At 41.8% G+C, this 20,326-nt stretch overlaps 1 protein-coding gene across 3 annotated transcripts in view; it reads left to right on the top strand.

Annotated features, from left to right (window-relative positions):
* LOC138186725 (ubiquitin carboxyl-terminal hydrolase 48) overlaps positions 1-20,326 on the top strand; it is a 76,523-nt gene that overhangs the window by 31,312 nt on the left and 24,885 nt on the right. For all 3 annotated transcript variants that reach the window (XM_069126845.1, XM_069126846.1, XM_069126847.1), the window contains 3 exons: positions 6,746-6,876; positions 7,328-7,447; positions 11,120-11,245. In XM_069126845.1, the coding sequence (XP_068982946.1) occupies positions 6,746-6,876; positions 7,328-7,447; positions 11,120-11,245 (377 nt within the window). The remainder of the gene's footprint in view (positions 1-6,745; positions 6,877-7,327; positions 7,448-11,119; positions 11,246-20,326) is intronic.

The raw sequence follows: 20,326 nt of genomic DNA on the forward strand, positions 1-20,326 counted from the left end.
TTTCGATTTTCTCGAAACACGTAGTCCCGGTTGCGGGACCGGGAACCGCGTGTAATGCTCCACTTTTAAGCCCCGATTACACGCGCAGCCAGCTTCCAGCTTTCTGGTGTGTAAGAGGATTATATTTCGACTTTGTTGTGGCGCTCGAAGACGTTCGTTAGCGAAATCGTTACGGCGACGATCTTCTCCTTCTTCGGCAGCCGAGCATCGTTAGAGCCACCCAAAACGCGAAACCACGCTCCTTGGATTCTCTAAAATCCATCCTTTCCGCTTTCCTCTCGTCCCCAACACACTACAGTCAACGATCTCTCCTTCTTGGTTGATTATAACAACGAGAATTCAATTTTCTTCTATGTCGTTTACGCGAAACGCTTACGCAAGTGCAAAAATTAAGATGCCGTTTCAAATTTAATCCTTCAGTCGTGTACGATTTTCGTACATTTCTGTGCAAGATCGCTGATCAAATTTGTACCCTGTCAGCCATAAATATTTAGACGTTTGGCGGTATCAACATAAATTCTATGCTCCCCGCTGCTTTAATTTTCTCATTATCTTGTTATAAATCTGCCAGTTGATTCGTATAATATTTGCCGCTTATAACGTGAAATTCTGTAATAAATGTAAATAAAGTAAAGTTTGTTGGAGTTTTGGAATAATCGTAACGTAAGTAGGTTTAGTTCTAATACTTATAATTGGCAGTATATCTCGTATAAGTCTATCATAAGTGGCTTTTAACGCGATACAAGAATGCTTCCATCAAATTCACTTTTTCACTGTGGAGCGCGTACGAGCACGACGAAAAATATACATTTTTTAAATTTACGTTCTTTGTCACGACGCATGAGTCGTATTTTCTATTTTACAATTTATCATACGAGGAGTGCGTATCAACCAATAGGCAAATGATTATTCGAAATTCCTGTAAAACAATTTTTTGTAACATAATTATTGCGGCGCACCTTTTAAATCCACAGTGAAAGGGATAACGGAATAAATAGAACGTGATTTCGGCGCCGCCCTCGGCTACAGGTTTAAGAAGGTGAAGGAGCATTGACAGATTAAATCGTGCAGTTTATGGAACGTGGAAAAATCATTATTTACTTCCTGCCGGTGATCCGAGCGCGGAAGAACTCAAAGCATATTCGATGCTGGATGAGGGTGACTCGTCGAGGGGTTGGGAAACATCAATCTTTCATTCACTGGACGAATTCGATGTTATGAATGAAAGTCGTGCCAGTCTTTTAATATAATGTCGCGCCGCCTGTCCTCGGTGTCTTAACGCGCCTTCGATTTTGATCGAAGACCTACGAAATTTCGCGTGCTAGTCGAATCATGTTACTCTGATATTGGTAGAAGATTTACAAGTATTGTTAGGTATCGGTGATATTGGAAATTTTTGATCTAATCTTAAAACCTTTCATTGGGATAGATGGATAAGATGTTTTCTTGACGTTAGTTGGAATTGTTTCTCGATTCACTGTTGTTTAATTATCCCGATCTGTTACTGGTTTTTAACCATGTATGGAACAATTTGGATGGATATTATAATTTAATGACACACACACAATATATTCATGTCATTAGTATCTAAATTTCAGTAGTATTACTGATATTGTTACTGAAGTTTTACAAGTATCCTGTTTTGTATTGGTTTGACGTGTAATTTACATTCGATCTTAAGTTTCTGTATCTTCTTATTCGTAAACTCTCAATCGTAATCATTGGAAGATAGCTGACACGTATACCATTTATCCGGATCGTACGAACGCGAAGTTTTCATTTCGAAATACGAACGTATTAACGCATTTCGCGTTGATTGAGTAAAAGTATATCCATTACACGCGAAATTCTGCCGATTTAAAGTTACCCTTTAAGGAGATTTTCTATAAATATCGCGATTGAAAATTACTCTGTGGAAAAATTTGAAATTAAAATTGATAAAAGAAAAGAAATACTTTCCTGTGACCAGCTGTTTTAAGTGATAAGATAAAAAAGGCGTATTTTTACGTGACCGACGCGAAATGTGTTAAGACAAATTAGATCGTACAGGTCTGTCGTCGAAACTCTCCTGGCGGAATGCTTTTTCTTCAAAATTCTGATTGCCCGGAGAATAAGTTTCCCAGAAAGACATTTCGAAGGGATTTGATTTTCTGGAACCGAGGCTGGAAGCTCGTCGATCATCCGATTTCACGGAGCAGTATGAGTTTCCTGCAAGCGTCCCGCCCAATTCTGTTTTTTCTCTTTTCGCCGATTTTTACCCCGTGTGTTTCTCTTTTTTCCCCCTCCTCGGTTCTCCTTTCCCCATCTTACTATTAAGCCGATCTCCCTCGTTTCTGTGTCACGGCAGCTCTTCCTGCGGGACGTCCGACACGGCTGTCCGTGTGTTCTTTTGATTTATCGACCTTAATTAGTCGAGGATTCTATGAAAATTGCTAATGCGCTGCCCCGTCGCGTTTCTTTGCTTCTACCTTGTATGCGTCGACTCGAATTTGCCACGACCAGTTAGGACTGTTTGTCAAAAGCCTCGAATCGATTCCTTTTAACATCTTTGGCCAAACACACGAGAGAACATGAAATAGGAAATTATATTTTTCTCGACTCGTCGCGTGACGAATAGAATTTAGATCGTCGTTTTCTTCTTTGCGCTCCAATTTTATTTTCCCTCTCTTCCTTAACATCTTTTGCATGATCGATATAGTAAAAAAAGAAATTTGTTACTGAATTTCTATTCTTCTTTCCTCCTTGGCAATGATAGTTTCTCGAGCAAAAGGACGAAGAAAGTTAAGTCAAGTCTAAAATTGCAGTCTTTCCTTCCACTGATAGCTTTTTCAAGTTTTTGCAAGTTGCTTCTTGGCGAATTAAGAGATTCTGTAACCGACGCAATATCTCGGACGCGTTACTTGGATCAACTTTCGGACCCAGGTGCATAGTTCTCCGGAGGATTGCGATTCCCTTTCATCTTTCTATCCCTACGAAATTTCCTAATTAATTTCGAACGTAGCAACGTCACGGTGTAATTGATTTCGACAATAATAATCGATCGGTGACAACGCGAACGTTACTTTGATTACCAGCGGAATCTTCTCCGAAGTTAGATCCAACGATCGATCACGCGAGGCTTAAGAAATCATTTTTGCCAATCAATTACTCGGACGAATTAGTTATCAAATATCGGTAATATCGAATACGATAGTATCGAATTACTCGCTTTTTGTATTTCAAAGTGTTTTACTTTAGAATTTTCAAACATGATGATAAACGCTCGAGTAATTTGAAATTTTTAATCGACAGATTATAACAGAAAGGAAGAACAAAGGGCAGAAGAACATTTTTCTCATTCTTCGCTGAGAAACTATTCGTCGTCTTGTCGAAAATTACACGGCCAATCGCATCGGGAACTCGAAGAAAAGTTCGATTCGTCGTCCCACGAGGGATTTCGACCCGGGCCGTTTCCATGCACGCGATAAAATCCGAAGGAATCGGTGGTCGCCTATGAAACTTCTCGAGACTTGATCCTGTCCAAGTTTTTGTCCCCTCTCAACTATCCGTTTATGGTTTGACTGCCCTCGGATGGCACTTTAGGGAAATACAGGAGGAAAGCCACGCTAGCGTTTGGCTCTATTGGCAACTAGTAGAGCCTATTGTGTATTATTAGCCAATAAAACTCACTTGCTGTTTGCTCGAGACACGCGTGAATAATCCTTCGAATTCCTCTTTTGGTTTCCCAACCATTTCCATTCTCTTTGATGCATTTCCTTTTGTTTTCCCACTTGGGAATTCTTCTCTTCTACGGTTTTAAGCTGTCCGCTTAACCCTCGAACGATCATGGATTACATTAGGATATAATATAGGCGATTTTGGTCATTTTTCTGTCTATTCACACTAAATGGTAGGTTTTAGAAGTTTATTTTCACATACTCGTAAAGTACCTTTCTCTCGTTTTTATTACAAAGTACAACGTTTTCTTGTGAAATTTATCGAATATTGGCTTTCAGAGGAAATTTTTAACCGTCGACCGATGTGACGCGGTTTAAGTAGTTAATTAGCAAACAGCTCGGTTCGCTAATTAGGCAAAGAAACATTTTAGGGAAAATAGAAAACGTATAATTAAAAATATACCATGTCCAGTTGAAGGTTTTATTCCAATTATGGATTAGCTTCTTTTAATATAATGTCATACTTTCGTGACACCAACTATAGAGCTAAGATTCGACACATACAGATTATATTTCTAACAAAGTTTAGTGCCAGCTTTAACTTCAGCTTAGTAACTTTCCAAACGGTATATCAACGTTTTTCGAATTGAATAATAAAATGTTTTGCGTTAGGCACGATGTGACCATGGTAAATCGTTCATCGTTGCTCAAGTTGCTACTAAAAGGATCATAATTACACCGGTAACAAGCGGTGTAATCGTGGATTTCGGTTTGTAGGAAGTCGTAGTCGTTTCCAGAAAGGAGGAGAGGGTCGATGGAGCAGCTACTCCGAATGAATTCAAATGTCCACCCTTGGACCTCCAATTACGGAACGGTGCATGAGGGTGCACGATAGGATCGTTTGCTATCGAGTTTAATCGGAAATACGACGAACCTAAGCTAATCAGGGATGCGTAGGGCTGACTGAGAATCACCGACTACCCGGGACACCCCTTTTCCAAGTCTTTTAACCCTCTCGTCGTCTAGTTCTGCAAAATCACCCCTTTCGAAGATCGATCGGTTACATCTTTCTCAACTACACTGAAATTTCTCTTACTTTCAAACTCTTCTTCGTCCGATACCTTCCTCGTCTTTCATTACACGTATTTTCATCTTCATCGAGCGATAATGAGACCCTTGTAAACTCACAGTCAGACAGGAAATCACAACTACCCACGGTTCTTCCATCAAGTTAAAGTTTGGCCTGTTCCTTTTTACAGGATATAATATTTGAGTAGTACTACGAACAATATTTTTCATGCGTTTCAAATTCCCGAGAAACGTCTCTCCTTCCTCGAAAGAATGTTTCCTTTGCTTCTTCGAGGATCTTTTCGCACTTTTCCATCTATCTCGCTTCTGATCTCTCCAATGAATTTCGAGAATTTACAGTAGACTAGGAAACCGTGTATGGAGATCCGACGCATAATTATTGCGGTATTTCTCAATTCCTGCAAATAGTTACTGATTGGAAGAGAAGAATTTGAGTAAAATTTGATCGTAACCCGAATACAAACTTCGAATACGATCGATCAGTCGATCGCTTGATAACTTCCATCGACTCTCTCGTTTCGTACGAAACCAACGGATGTTCTGACACGTACTTGCGAACAAGAATGTACGACAAATATTTTTTACAAGCTTCGTGTCCCTCCTCCGAAAGAACGTGTTCCTTGATCGTCCAAGAATCTGGAGACAGGCTACACCTAGTTTGGGACAGGTCGTCGACCGCCGGGTCATTGTTCGAGGGGTGGTTGGTGTTCTTGCAGTGTGTTCACGTGGACGAGCGCGATACCACGGCCACGGTACTCGTGGTAATTAGGGCTGTGGCGGCGCAGGGTGGTGGACATTCGAATTCATTCGAGGTCAGAGCGTTCCTCGTGGGGGTTTACCCTGCAGCCCCTTTAGCGGAAAACTGTCTGAACATGACGTAACGCTCCTGAAAGCCGGGCCGGATAGGAGCTGTTCGGCCTGGTTTTTGCGCTGTCCGGCCAGCAACAATGGCCGCTTCTTACGCGGCTCTGGTCACCGTATATTATTAATTACTGTATTAATCTCGCCGACCGTAAGCAATCTATTATACACGAGGATAAGAGCCACCGAGAGCCACGGCAGCGTCGTCGAAACGCCCACACCCGCACCGTGTCTCCCACCCTCTTTCACCACCCCTCTGATCTGGTTCCTCTGTGACTTTGTAACTTCGACGCTCGAGGGGGTGTCGATGTAATCTGACCCACGCTGGTGTTAACGAAGGGTGGCTTCGGAAAGGGTGTTAAAGGAATCTTGAAATTGGCCGTGGTGTGACCGCCTCACCGGTACTTGACGCTCTTAGGCGAAAGGGGTGGAGTTAAGGGGATCGATTCCGTGAAGGTGTCGGAAGGGTGTTGCGGTAGATTCTACGCAGATTGCTTTCTTCGTTTTTTTTCTGAGTGTGAGTGGGTTTAAGAGGATTTTTTGTTAGTCTTGCCTTCCTTTTTCATTATTTTCTTTCAACTACAGCGTGGAATCTAAATAAAGACTCGTCTGCGTATTGCGAAGAATGTACTTTACTCTTCACGCTTTGCACAAGTGCATTCCGGCTATTTTTCCCCGTTTATTTAAATTGTATCCTCCGAATTAATTAGAATACAGACATACAAATCGAGGAACATACCACGTTACTTCTGCGATATTATCTAAATTACGTATCGTTTGAAACATTTACGTCTTACGCATCTTATTCGTCTCTCATGTATTTTAACGCGAAACGTGCCGATTGGCGCGTTCCGTCGATGAAGCGTCTTAAATTCTCCATAGACGCGCAAACACTCTACTTACATCGCTGTACTACCAATTTCGCTGTAACAAGAGTATCAATTACCAAGTCCTTTTGAAAGACCGGTTAGAAAGCAAGTATGATTTACTGCTCCTACTCGAAGGCAAAGGTCACCAGAGCTTGCCAGATATCTGTCTGAAACTCCAAAATCGTAACACCCAGCCACCTGACAAATTTTCTGCAATTCCGCCTACGAAATCGATATTCCTTTAATCATATTCCTCCCTTTGCGTTTCAGGTTTGTGCGCGGCGTGTATGCTGGTGAGAGTGGAGCAAGAACGTCTGGAGAGTCTCAAGTACGACAGGGCGACGATTTATATAAAGTGCGTGGAGGATAACGAGGATACGAAGTTGGAAAACGATCTCGAGGTAAGGGATGGAATAAAAATCCATAGATTCGATCCTCTGGAATTCGAACGAAGATCACGAAGGGACGGACGAAGGAGAGAGGAAGAGAGCGCTGGAAGAGTAAATTATTCGACTGGAGACGGAGAGACAACGGATTTTTGTTAATGGGCCGACGTGCCGAGTCACCAGAGTGTCTTGGAACCGGTCCATCGTTTCAGATTGATGTCGGTCGATAAGGAGATTGGCTCCATCTCATTCATTTCACGATAATAATCGTCATTACGTTTCCACGACCTTATGGCCAGCTGCTTCATCTCTCTGCTCGTCCGCGCGCTGTTTTATTTTTCTGCGCCTCTCGTTGCTCGTGTCGAGCATCGAAACGGTATCGGGGCGTCACGAGCCCGAGAATAGATGTTCAAAATGACGCGCACGATTTCCTGATGTTCAAATAGATTTTTTAATTCGATCGCAGGTGGCGGCCAAGAGACCAAAGATGGAGAATACGAGGCCGTCGAGGACTAGGCGGAACTTGAAAGGATCGCACGAGTTGAAAGTATCGTCGGAGATTACATTAAAGGAGCTAAAACTAATGGTAAGCGTGTATTCTTCGATGATTATACGACAGAAGTGTTTTTGATATAATGGTAAGCGTGTATTTTTTGATGATGATACGAGAGAAGTGTTTTTGATAAAACTGACTTTGTATCATCGTGTGTTTCTATTACCAAAAACCATATGAATAAAAGATTCCATATTGTAAGTGTCAATTATAAAAACCAAATTTGATAATAGACGATTAATTGCGTGGTCCACAGAATATCAAAAATGCATCTTTATAAACGGCGTAAAACGTGACTACCATGTTTCTATGCTTAAAAATTCCTCGTCTGTTCGATCGAACAAAGAAGCAAACGAATTCCACGATAATAGAGATTCCTCCCGTCGGCATTTCACCAACTAAACAAACATAATTTGCTGAATTTTAACGCGTTGCCGGCGATCGATCGTAGTTGCTGTGAATGACAGTGATCGCGGGATAATTGAATGAAAATTGCTCGCAGCCGTTTTACGAGGGCTGACCGTTTCCGACGAGGTAACTGCGAAGAGGAAAGAGAAACCCTCCTAAAATCGGACACCCTGTAAGCAGGTTGTTCGTTGGTTCGTTCAGTGGACGAAAGTAGTAAAGCCGTAGTTATGGCTGGTTAGCATATGCCCGAGCTCCGGCAGTGTGCTTAAACTATTAAGCGTATTTATATTGCGAGGCTGTGGCCATCTCCTTCTCCTTCTCCGAGGCCACCGGCAAAAACCCGAAAGAGCATAAACCTCACGCTAATAACAGGCCTTCTCGACTTCTCCACTCCACTTCACTCCACTTCGCTCCACTCTGGCCCTTCCATTCCGGTGGCTGTTCAATTCTATCTTTTCCTCTCTCTTTCTCTGCCTGTCTCTTCCTTGCTCTTGTCACGTGTTTTCGCGTAATTTAGTCATGCAAAAGCTCGCATCGAGAGCTTGGAAAGGCTGATTGCAATCGGTGGGTTTGAAGGAACTTTTCGCCATGAATTCAGATCTATTTCTTGAAACATTCAAAGTTAAGGAAATGGAATATTAAAATAAGAGTTCTGTACAATAATTCTTTAAACCGATGATATTGGTAAATGGAGGAACGCGCGTTATGAATTGTGGATTTTTCTTTTACGGTCGCGTAATTCTTCTTCGATGGATAACTCGGAATTTTTCAAATCTCATTTGTTTTATTATCGTACTCGTCGCTGCTTGTTTTAATTAATTAATTAATACTTGTAGCTCGTGACTTGTAAAATGTTGCATTCGAAAGTTTTGCCAGTGAAAATACAATGTTATCACATGGTCCGGATAAAGAAACAGGGCTCGTATCTTCGGAGATAAAAGTCACGACTTCTATTATCTCGTTAAAAACCATCCGCAAGAAGGAATATCTAAAAAGATGTATTAAAATTACAGTTTGGCCGGAAACTTCTGGCAGGCACTTATGTTTTATTACGACCACAAGGATGAACAAGAGGAGCAATCTACCCTGAGTAGCAGTCTCTCTACTATTCACCAACGGGTTAACGAATTTTTCTCCACGGGTTTCCCGCAAAAAACCACGTCGGCAAAAAGGACAAAACGTAGCTCGTCTCAGTTTTACCGCAATAATTGCCGCAGCCTGCCAGTAGTAAAACTCTTAAATTTAAGCCGGCGTATCTCTCGTGTCTGTTCGAGGGGATCGTGCCTAGGTCATTTTCCAGCTAGCGGAGGATCCAGGCTGATCGATGGATCGTCGAACAGTCGAAGATTAGACGATACCGGTTGGAAAGTATCAGAGGCGGACTAAAGGGTGCCGGTTGTTGGCGGATCGAGCCGCGTTTGACAGAAACGACAATTGTTGGTGTTTTTATCGGTTGGCAAAAATGCACGAATTTCATGGTCGGATGCGGACAAGTCGCGAGCAAGCAAGCAAATCGGGACAATAGCCGGTGCGCCTCGGTCGTCGATCGTTTTACGTAATCGTCGTAACGCCGATTGCCACCTGTAAATATTACTTTCTATCCACATTCTGTGTCACTATTCTTGCTTCGGATCTTTTGTGGTTTCTTCTGGAACCGAGAAAGGATCGGCCTTTTTTATTTTTGGTAATTATAAAGCGAGGAAAATCGATATCGTCCGGCAAGAGAAAATGAAGACTTTGTTGAGAAATTGTATCAGGTTCATGCAGGGATTAATGTTTTTTATTCTTTTAACTGCGGAAATAGAAGAGTCGATATTGTTTGAAGCTGAGAAGAAAAAGTTTCTTGAAGAAGCCTCTTCAAACTGTATTGTATTGTGTTTTGGTGCGTACGCAAGGATACTGTTTTTTTTATTAATTTTATTGTGTTCCAAAATATTATTCGTTTTATTCCAAATATAGGAAGGAAAGGTAAAAGACTGGTTGGAACATAGGGCAATCTTTCAGCTTCTTGCCTTTCTACTTCGCAACCTTGTTAAACTGATCTCTATTTATCGGTTTGGTCGAGCACCTCTCGTGTCCAGGGAAGACCTTAACGAGGAAGCATCGGTTTCTTGACCCAACCAATCATTTCTCCTCTTGCCTCTGTTTATTTTTTTCACTTCCTCGTTTCCCCACGGTAAACGCTGGTATTATCTCGTAACTTTCGTCACTTCAACTTCTCGATGCAGTTCTTTGTCAAGGTTTTCAGGTCTCAAATTAGGGCTTACGAGAATCTTCTACAAGATCTACAGTTCGATGTTCGAGGATTGTTCTTCGACGAACATTTTTCCGAAGAAATTTTGTTTCAGGAACGTCCGCTCGAAGATACAGGATGTATGTTTTCTAGAATAAAAGCTGTGGATCGAAGATTTATCGAATGTGGGTGTAACGGAACTAATTTTTGGAATTTAAAATCAATTTCACAGGAGACGTTTGTGCCACGTCACCGTCAACTCAATCAGCCCACAGAGATTTCTAAGTCCTACAAGAAACCGTCCTTCCGACACTCGATTTAAAACCATCAATGGCAGAACGCCATTCAGCTTTAGCCCCGAGAGTAATTCTTTTTGTATTGTTTGCTTCGAATTCCAAAATTACATCTTTTCATTGGGCTATCAATTTTTCAAATTGCTCTCGTAGCTTTTTCCTTCCTTCGTCTAACTTCCATCGTATTTAAAAGATGAAAAGTTTCGCTCGACGTAAATACAGTCAAAGTATAATTCTTTTCTAAATGGTTCACTTCGCTTCGGTCTTCCTCCTCTTTGCTCTTCGTAGCTGTTGCTGCTCTGGCCTGTTACTCGCTCGTAAAACAGAAACCTGCACGTTTACCCCGGCACTGGGGAAGTTGGTCCTCGTTCCTTCCTCGAGAAGTTGAACGGAGGGTAAACGCGAAACCGCTTCTCGAACGCGGCTTCCACAAATTAAGCAATTACCCGGACGCATGCTCCGCGATTCCGAGTTCGAGACGCGGTCCTTTCCTTCGGTTTCTTTTCCCTTCTCGCGGTCCGCTTTGGAGTTCGATGCGCGGAGAAGGAGGTGCACAAGCCGCTGGAATTTTCTACGTTCTTGGAATTTGTTGCCTTCGCCAATCATTTCCCATGGGTCACGTTGAGAGTATTTTTACGTTAACTCGCCACTGCCACGCGAACTTTATATGTTTTCTCGCGATAGATGGGAATATACCACGCCATAGTAAGTACTTAACTTTCGAAAATTATTTTATCGTATGCAGCGATACATTTTTGCGTTTCTTTTCAGACGATGCAAATTTGCGGTGCTGGTCCCTACGATCAACATCTGATGTTGGGCGAACACGAATTGACCGATCACAGTCAGAGTCTTGCGGCGCTTGGCATATTTCCTGGGGCACTTCTCACCTTGAAGGTAGGATAATTCGAAAGAAACGCTCGTTAATCGAATATATTTGAAGGAATTTCCTTTTTCAAAAATTCATTCGATCTTTAGGGACACCACATAGAGATACATTTACGCTAACGTTCATGAGACATCATTTGGAAAAATGCTACGAGCTAACTCGCATTGAAAGTCGTTTCTTGACTCCAACTTCTTCTAACGCGTTAGAGAAATCATACAATTTTTGTTAAACAAATCTTTCTCCTGCCTGTAACCCTCTCCGAGTTAGCTTCCAAGCAACAGAACTTCAAAGGGTGGTTTCACCCCTTAAACTTGAATTACCCAAGCTAAAGAGAAATACTCGTCTAATATCTTTGGCTGTTCTCCGAGTCTGTAAAGTGTAATCCGAATCGAGCTATCCGCGACCTTTCCTCGCGAGGAAATTTCCCACGTTGCTCGAGCACGTTCTACATGGGAAAAAGCGTGGAAAAATAATCGAGAGAAAAGATCCTTGAATCGCGTGCTCAGTCAGTTCTTTGATTGGCATTGTCACTTTTTCGTATCGGCTTCCTTTAGCCGTGAAATTTTAACGCAATTAACGAGAATTTCCTTGGTAAGTGACGCAATTGTTTGGCCAATAAGACAAACCGTAAGACCATCTCTGTCTGTTATTTTTGGTATCTCATTCCTCGCATGGAAGCATCCGAACAAGACCCTTCAGGATCGTTCGAAGGGTCCAACAGGCTACAAAATCTGGGAGGAAGCCGAGATGCGATGCTTCCTGTTTTCCATTTATACAATTATTTATCCAGTCGAGCGTTTCCATACGTATCGTATATTTTTCATTGTACTAACTTTACTTTAATTTAGTTGTAACATTATGGTGAGGTGAAGTTTCGGGAGAGTCCTTCTTTGTTCCTTTTGTACTATTTCGTATAATCATTATCACAATTATACTCAGGGGTTTTTCGTATGAAAAGAGGCTTTCTTGCTCAATGAGAATTATATTCAGACGTTTCTTAGCTATGATTCTTAACTATTTACGATTGCATATGCTTATTCTCTCTCATTTTCTACCTTTTTAGGTTTTTTTTCACTCGACCTAGAGGACACTTAATCGAATCTGAGTTTAAAACCCTCGATAACTGTGTACTCTTTATTCGCATGATAATTTCAAATATTTTTGCACCTGCGGAACAAGTATCCTTCGTTTGCGTATCCATCGTTGTGTTCTTGATATGTTTCACATAAATTCTAACATTATCGTGAAACGAATATCATTTCAAACAATAAGAATCCCGCGAGACGAATAACACTTGAAAGAATTAAACAGTCTTACATATTTCCTATCCACCTGAGTTTCACGTACCTGTCGATGTTTGCGAACGTTTGGTCGGTAGTTGGAAATCAATTATCGCTGTCGAAACTGATTGCTAGACTCGAGTGATTATGTGAAAAATCCGGCAAAGATACGATCGACGTGAGGCGAGTAGTAGCGTGGTCTGGAGAGAGATAGAAAGAGAAGGAGAGAGGAAACTGGGCGTGCTCGACAAGTTCGATAAATAGATAGCGGTACGTAAATGTGTAGAACCGGGCATAACTCGCGGCTTAGTCAGCCATCGCATTCGCCACGGCAGACCGTGATCAATTCCAACTTTTTTCATCCTGGACAGACTTTTTCCCGGCGAAACGGCGGATTAACGCATTAGCGGTCCCGATTTCAAACATCCTAATTCCTACGTATCGTTTGAATTTTTCTCTCTCGACGTCGATCAGCCCTGACAGACCACTTTGTCAATCGATAAGTTGATCAGAATATTACAGAATCTCCATTACGTTGATTCTCCATGTTATTTTCATTTAGACTCTCTACACGGTTACTTGAACGTGGTATTTTAACATGGTTGCGCGATAATTTCGTTTCGATCGTTCGTCTTCCACGGCGTTTCCTTTTCACCAAATTCCGCTGTTTTTGATCAAGTGGATTTTGTGTGGCGAAGTGTTAATTGTAGTCAGGGCGATACGTTTGTCGTGGAGGGGGGAGGGCAGCGGACAGTGACAAACAGGTGCAATTTAGATTTAAGATCTAGCTACCGTTTCCTTTAAGCCGGAGACAATGGATAACTAACGTCGGCAATGGTCCAAGATAACGGGAAGACCGCCGATTTTGTCTTGGGATTAGTTGAGAACGTCGCCTCTCGAGATTAGATGTGTTAATTGGCCTCTTACCAGAGGAACATTACCTCCGGAGATTCTACCTCGAAAAATCTTCCTTATCCGCTGAAATGCATCCGATAACCATCCTTTCGATGCCGCAGAACGCGTGTCAACTTTTAATCCTGATCCTATACGATATCATATACGATATTTCATTTCGATTGGTTCGTCGCTGATAATTTTTGTTACGGTTTCATACATACTAGCTAAAAATATATCTACATTGGTGTAATTAATAGAAGCTTGATCTTGTTTTTAAATCGTCAATTATCGTAGATTTTAAACATCGATGAATCATTGAATAGTCTGGATCGCTATAAACCCATTTTCGTAAATCTACCTGCGATATAGTGAGTGTTTCGTCCAAGATCTGCTAGTATGGACTCTTCAGTAAGGCTCTCACCTAACAAACCTATACCTTAGACACAATGAGAGAAGAGAGAAAGTGAGTGTTTTCTACCTGCGATATAATTCGCTTTTAACAAAAATGAAATGATACGCCAGAAGGTGGATATCCAAGGATTGAAATATTTCTCGAACGTATCGTCGTTCCAAAAACCGCTAAATTAAAAAATACGTCGTGCGCGACCGATCCTCTTTGCATCGATAAAATGGCAAAAGACAAGTTGATATGGCGGATTCGAGAAACGGAGGGATTTTAAAGGGATGGTAAGTCATGTGAGGATCCGCGATTCTGTTGGCTGCATATCTGGCAGTTCGCGCGGTCCACGAGGATCGAAGATTCAGCCAAAAATTCGGCGGACGTGGCCGCCGTTTTTGCCGGGTCAAAAGCTGTCGCCGCCGCCGCAGCCGTCGCTGGTCGACGAAAGAAAAATTCCTGGTCCGTTTGGGACGCGACACCGCCGGAATAATTCCGGCGTTCCTCGACGGTTCTTTCCTCCACGGTTCACTGATTTTATGAAAGCAACGTCCATGCCAAAATTCCACTGTCTTTTAACACCGTTGACTTTCTCGAGTGGATTGTCAAACGGAAAATGCCAGTGACAACGCTGGAACGCGTCCTTTCACCGACTGGTTTCGTTCACCACGCGTCTACCAACTGCGAATTCTAATCGCCAACTTGTATAGAATCCAGTTTTTCGAGGAACTTCGGCGTAGAGCAGATGGAACGCGTGCTTTTCGTCGTGATTAGTAGATAATTACCATCGAGTCGAAGACAGAGTTGGATAAAGTCCGATACAGGTTTCTCTAAGACGTACATGCGTCTGCTGAAATGTCTCAGGGCAGTTATTTTTAGACGCGGATTTTTATGCAAATTTCTGTTTACTCTATGGACGCAGCTAGAGAAATAGAACTTAAATAGTGATTTATTTTACGTATAAAATGTATGTACCTTTAAATTTCACATAAATGCGTAAAAATCAGCGATTTAGTTATATTGTATTCGCTTAAAAGATCGTTTAAACTTGTTCAAACTTGTGCATTATTTTAAAGGTTTATCGATGAGCTATCAGTTTTAATAAAAAGATGCACGCAATTTACGATTCAAAATTACTCGTCGATAAACCTGTTCATTATCGTTATTAAGTAACGCTCGTGATTTAGCTATCGATGCAAGAATTTAAACGTAAACTGCTTCTTGATTGCAAACTCTATTAGACGACGGTAGTACGAGGCACAGAACGTGTTAATGATTAGCTAGGAAATCACATTGATCGATAAAACATTTGATCGATGAATGAAAGATTTATCATCGGTCTCTGGTTAAAAATCACTCACCTGACGGTGAATTCTTCGAAATGGACGTCGAGATAGGTTCCGCCTTGGAAGCCATAGTAAAATGAATTTCTTGCCACGATCCAATACGAGCGAAGGCTGCATCGAAGAAACCCAATCAGCCCGGTGAATCATTACCGGTACAAATTAACCTGAATTCCCCGTGACGCGGCTGCACCGTAGCTCGATCTGAGTTTTATCACGAGGATTAGAGTGGCTTGCTCCCTGAAGTGTGCAGCCCTGGCAAAAACAAATCCGGTATCGCCGGCGTGAAATTCGTTCGACGATGCAACATATCTGGCCGACGCGTACCGCGATTCAACCAAATCAAACTGGACAACTTACCCACGTATGAAAATATACATTGGGAAATTAAATAAAATTCTATAATATTCTATAAAAATTCGAGACGAGAAACAGCGATGGTGAAGAAATTAAGGTGATTAGAATTTGTTACCGAAGAACGAATTAGATCAGAGAGACAGAGCACCAAGATTCCTCCGAAGGATTCGATACAGATTAAGTCTCATTTTTGTACATTTACAGTAGCAGAAGCCTGAAGAAGTTTTACGATTGCTATATGCGTATATTAGTTAATTTTGTACCAGACGTTTCTCATCGTGTTGCTGACAATCATCTACTCTGTAGCGTACGTTATATTTGTTCAGCGCTCGCCTCAAATGCAGTTACGTTTTATAAAATTATGCTATCTTTCGTACTACTTACATTTACACCTTTCTTTAATCGTACTAGCTTAATCAACGAATTATTCTATATCAGTATTCGCATGACAGATGCACAAATATTCTCGCGTCAGAATTACATAAAAGATCAAGCAAGGTACCGTGGAAGAAGATCGGAAAGATTCTTGCCCGGTCATCTTATATTCCCTTCGAGTTGTTCGTTGCTAAGTCAACCGAAAATCTTGCGTTCTTCGACGAAATCCTGTTCGTCCAGAAAATTTGCCTTCGTGGGAAAAAAAGAGGAGCAGCGCTCGCAGAGGTTTTCAGTCGAATCCGTGGAACGTCGGTGGTGCAAAAAAAGTTAGGAAATTTTCCGGCGCGGGATGACTGCAATTATAGCATGCGGCGCAGTGTCGAGTTCGAACACAGGCTATCGGCCCCTGACGGTCGATGTAACGACAGTGATAAATCCTTTTAAGGAGCGTCTAGCTGCTTTTAACGGTCGACAGCACGCTATCGTGGCTGTAACGTGACTGAACAATCCGTAACCGAGAGATAATTGTTCGCAGTTATGCGGATAACCATGGACCAATCCGTTGGCAAGAAGCTCCTCCGCAAAGGCGGGATTGTTTCGCGAAATCTTGCGTCGTAAAATGTTCTCGTTCGCGAACGCGCGACTCCCGCCGCGTAATCATATGAAATTTAGTTAGCCGACAGATTACTGTCCCTCGGTCTGGCGAGCAAATTGTGGCTGGCTAATTAATTCCAAGCCCTAAGCGAGTAAACTGGGGTAAGCTACTAAAGAAAGATGACAAAAAGAAGCATGGTTGTCGATGATTTTTCTCGATGTGATGTACATAGTGGTAGGATGATGAAAGTAATTTAGAAAATTCGTATTTAAAATTCTAATGGATCAGAGGTGGAAGAAGAAACTTCACGCAGGGAATATTGTTAATGGCCATTTTCATCGTACACGATTTTGTCCGCTTTGCGTGCGGTTTTAATCGTTCAATCTTAAATTCCTATCTAATTTTATGGATTTAAGCTACGATATTTTTATTGGTAGTTGAATTTCCTTGTAAATAAACTTCGTATAGAAAGAGAGATTTGATTTTTCCCATGTTTTCTAAGCGTTGAAACGCACAATTGTACATGCCTAATAACGACTCATAAATTCACAGAAATATCCTGCGGACAAATACGTCAAAGAGATTCAAACAGAATCTGACATATCTTTTTCTACGTTTATCTTTAACCAGCCTGTTAAAAGAAAATCGCCATAGTTCACTCGATCCCTCGACTGCGAGTGTACGAAGCTAAGGTGAAATTAAAAAGCTCCAACAATCGAAACTATCACACTTACTATTCCAACTATCGAGTTAAGAATCTCGAATGCAACATTCTCGTACTTCGGAATGAATTTTACGAGGGACCTTAGAAAAATCTCTTCGCGGAGGTACTCTTGAAACGACATTAATCGATCTTCTTCGCCTTCGAGCGGCGATCCGGCTACTGGAATAGTTCCCAGTGCGTCGTATATTGAACGATCAACGACGGTAGCGACCGGCAGCTACCGGTTCAGAATCCTGGAACATACAATGACTGGGATGACTTGCCGGCAGAATCAGCCGCGGAACGTCTTTCGATACATTAAATACCGCTCAGTCATCATTCGTGCAGTAATTCAAGGTCGCGATTACAAAGTCAATACATGCTGCCATCTATCTGCATCTCGACATCATGATTTTTCCCCTTTTCCCTTTTCGTCGTGGGTATTTGGCGTAGGAAGATCGTTGATGAACGTCGTTGCTTCTCTTCGCGCCCTACGCCGCTTTTTCTTCGTCCCTACCGCGTCACTTCCGGTCAAATCGCGCTTCTTCGATCGTGTTCCTTCGTACTATCTCCTTCATCTGTTTGTCTTTAATTTCTTGGTAAACACGAACTCTTTGGTACTCTCGTTCGTGCTTTCAGATATTCATCTAAACGTTTATTTTCGTTTTTGACGTACAGAGTAAGTTAGGTTTTTACGCGTGATTCTTGAAGCTTCTGCTCGTGAAAATGTGTCAAAGAACGCGTCAAAGAATGTCTTAGTACAAGAATGTCTTGTGGGTATTGTAATACAGAGATATATTTTAAAATTAGGAACACTTAATACCGAAGTATCAAATATTTTCTTTCTTTTTCAATATTTCTTCATCTGCGTATTTTTATAATATTTATACAAATACTATATTTCTACAATTTTTTTAAATACATAACTCTACAACCTACATATCGAGCACAACGAACGATGAACATTGTGTTCGTGGGTTCTACCATACTTACCTAAAACATTCTACGATATAATTCTATAACTAATACGCGGAACAAAACAATCGGTGCAAGGCCGTAAATTTCTGTCTATTTCTAAGCTGAAGCTTCTGCAACAATACTGCAGCAAATGTCCACAATAAAAAGAGAAAAAAGAAAGAGATAATATCGCGATATAGAAAACCCATTCATTTTCAGAAATTCGTCACGTTTAGTCATCGCGTCAGAACGTATCCGTCCTCTCTGAACATCTTACAAAGTAAACGGTGTAAACGTTGAAAGGGTTAATCAACGTCGCAATTAAATCTGGATCGCACCCCCGCACACGAAAACGTACGAGATTAATCGAGCTTGAATACAAGAATGAGAGCAACAGAGTACCCTTACAAAGTCGGCTCCGGCCGTTTCCTCCTTCCCCTCATTTTTCCCGATTTTTTTGCGATTCCTCCTCACTGTGCGCCCTCTCTTCATGGCTGATCGACCGGAGTCTTTAGAGTCGGTCGGTCGAGTCTCCAACGGGCGGCAGCCGCGTTTGATGTCGTGTGACGAATGTCCGTGTTGGACGCGCTCTCCTCTCTTTCTCTCCCTTTTCCCTTCCCGTTTCCTCTCTTCACGGACATTTCTCTCTTCTTTCCTCGTATCTCTCCGCTCTCCTCGATCGGCTCACGCGGGATTCTTCTCTTTCATACGAATTCTCCACTTGGCTGCCCCAACTTTGTCCAACTTCTCTTCCATATTTTCGTTCCGATGCATCATCGATCGTAAAGTTTCATTTCCAGCCGCGTGGCAAGTATCCAGTGGTTTCGCTTTCAGAGAAACAGGTGCAGCGTCGAGTTCGAAGGATACGAAGTTGCGTAAAAATCCGTTGCCGTTTATCGACGAGTGTTCTAGCAATGTTTTAGCTTTTCAAAGGGCTGGGACGCTTAAAGCGATTGGAAATCAAACGCATTACTTTGGAAGTAAAATTCACGATCGCGAATGATGCACGTAGAAGGTAATACGATAGTTAGAAGGTGATCCACACGATGCTGAATGTGTTCGTTGGCGAGCACAGACTTGGTTGAAAAATTCCTGGCATGACGAAGTACAGCATTTAGACGAATCAGAATCGAGTACCGTGAAAAATCCTCGTCTACCGGGAAGAAAAAATTGAATACCATCGAAGAAGCGACGTTAAGTCCGAATCTATACGTCCGCGGTACAAGCGATCGATCGATCCACCGGTGGAGCAGCTTATTTCGCAGTCGATCCGGTCGCGAGTTCCTTTTTGCCCTGCCTTCGGATCGTGGTATAAAGGGCCCTATCGGATGTTTCTAATTTTCTGTTGGCGCGCCTCCGAACTACCTCGCGCAGCTCGCTATATTGGAATCTGTGAGGAAAAAGAGAAGATTGAAAAGGGGAAAGAGACTGGGGATCTTTTAAAAATTGAGACTGAAAAGGGAAGAAAAACAGGGCGTTCGAGTGTGACGAGGAAATTTCGAAGTAGAACTATCTGCCTCGAATAAAAGAGAAAAGGAACGAACCATTTCCCACTTGACGAAGATCAGGTGATCTAGAAACGATTTGAATTAGGATTAATAATTAATATAACTTTAGAACTTTGTTATTTGTACTATAAATCCATATGGATTTTACAGCCTATAATTTTCTTTAATGCATTTAACTATCGTTCATGATTTTTATCGTATAATACGTAGAACGCGAAATATCCGACGATATCAGTCGAGGATCAAATATCTCGCTACGTTATAACTAGACTATTTATGCAACTACGGAATTTTGCGAAGATGATTAACAAAGCGGAATTCGGCTAGGAAGTTGTTTTATCTATCGTAACAAATACTACGCTTTGGATATTTTACATGTCTATACATTTTTGTCCATAAAGTGCGTTCTGTGCAGTATTGCATCTTCAAGTTTCACGTAAATATGTTGTATCTCGGACAAAAATTGAGAATTTATCGTAACTGTGACTATCATCGATAGCTAATCAAAGGAACGTTACGAGCCTTCCATTCTATTCGCTCGAGAATCGTTTAGAATGTATAAGGACGATCGTTTCCGTTTGTTATGAGGCGAAAGAGGTCCCAGAGGATCTGGAAACGCGGCGGAATTCCGCGAACAAAATTCCACGCTGTTCTCGAGCATCTTCCGACCGAGAATT

This window comes from Bombus flavifrons, chromosome 14 (assembly GCF_040668555.2).
Source record: "Bombus flavifrons isolate JBK064 chromosome 14, iyBomFlav1_principal, whole genome shotgun sequence".
In the NCBI taxonomy this organism is placed as follows: domain Eukaryota; kingdom Metazoa; phylum Arthropoda; class Insecta; order Hymenoptera; family Apidae; genus Bombus; species Bombus flavifrons.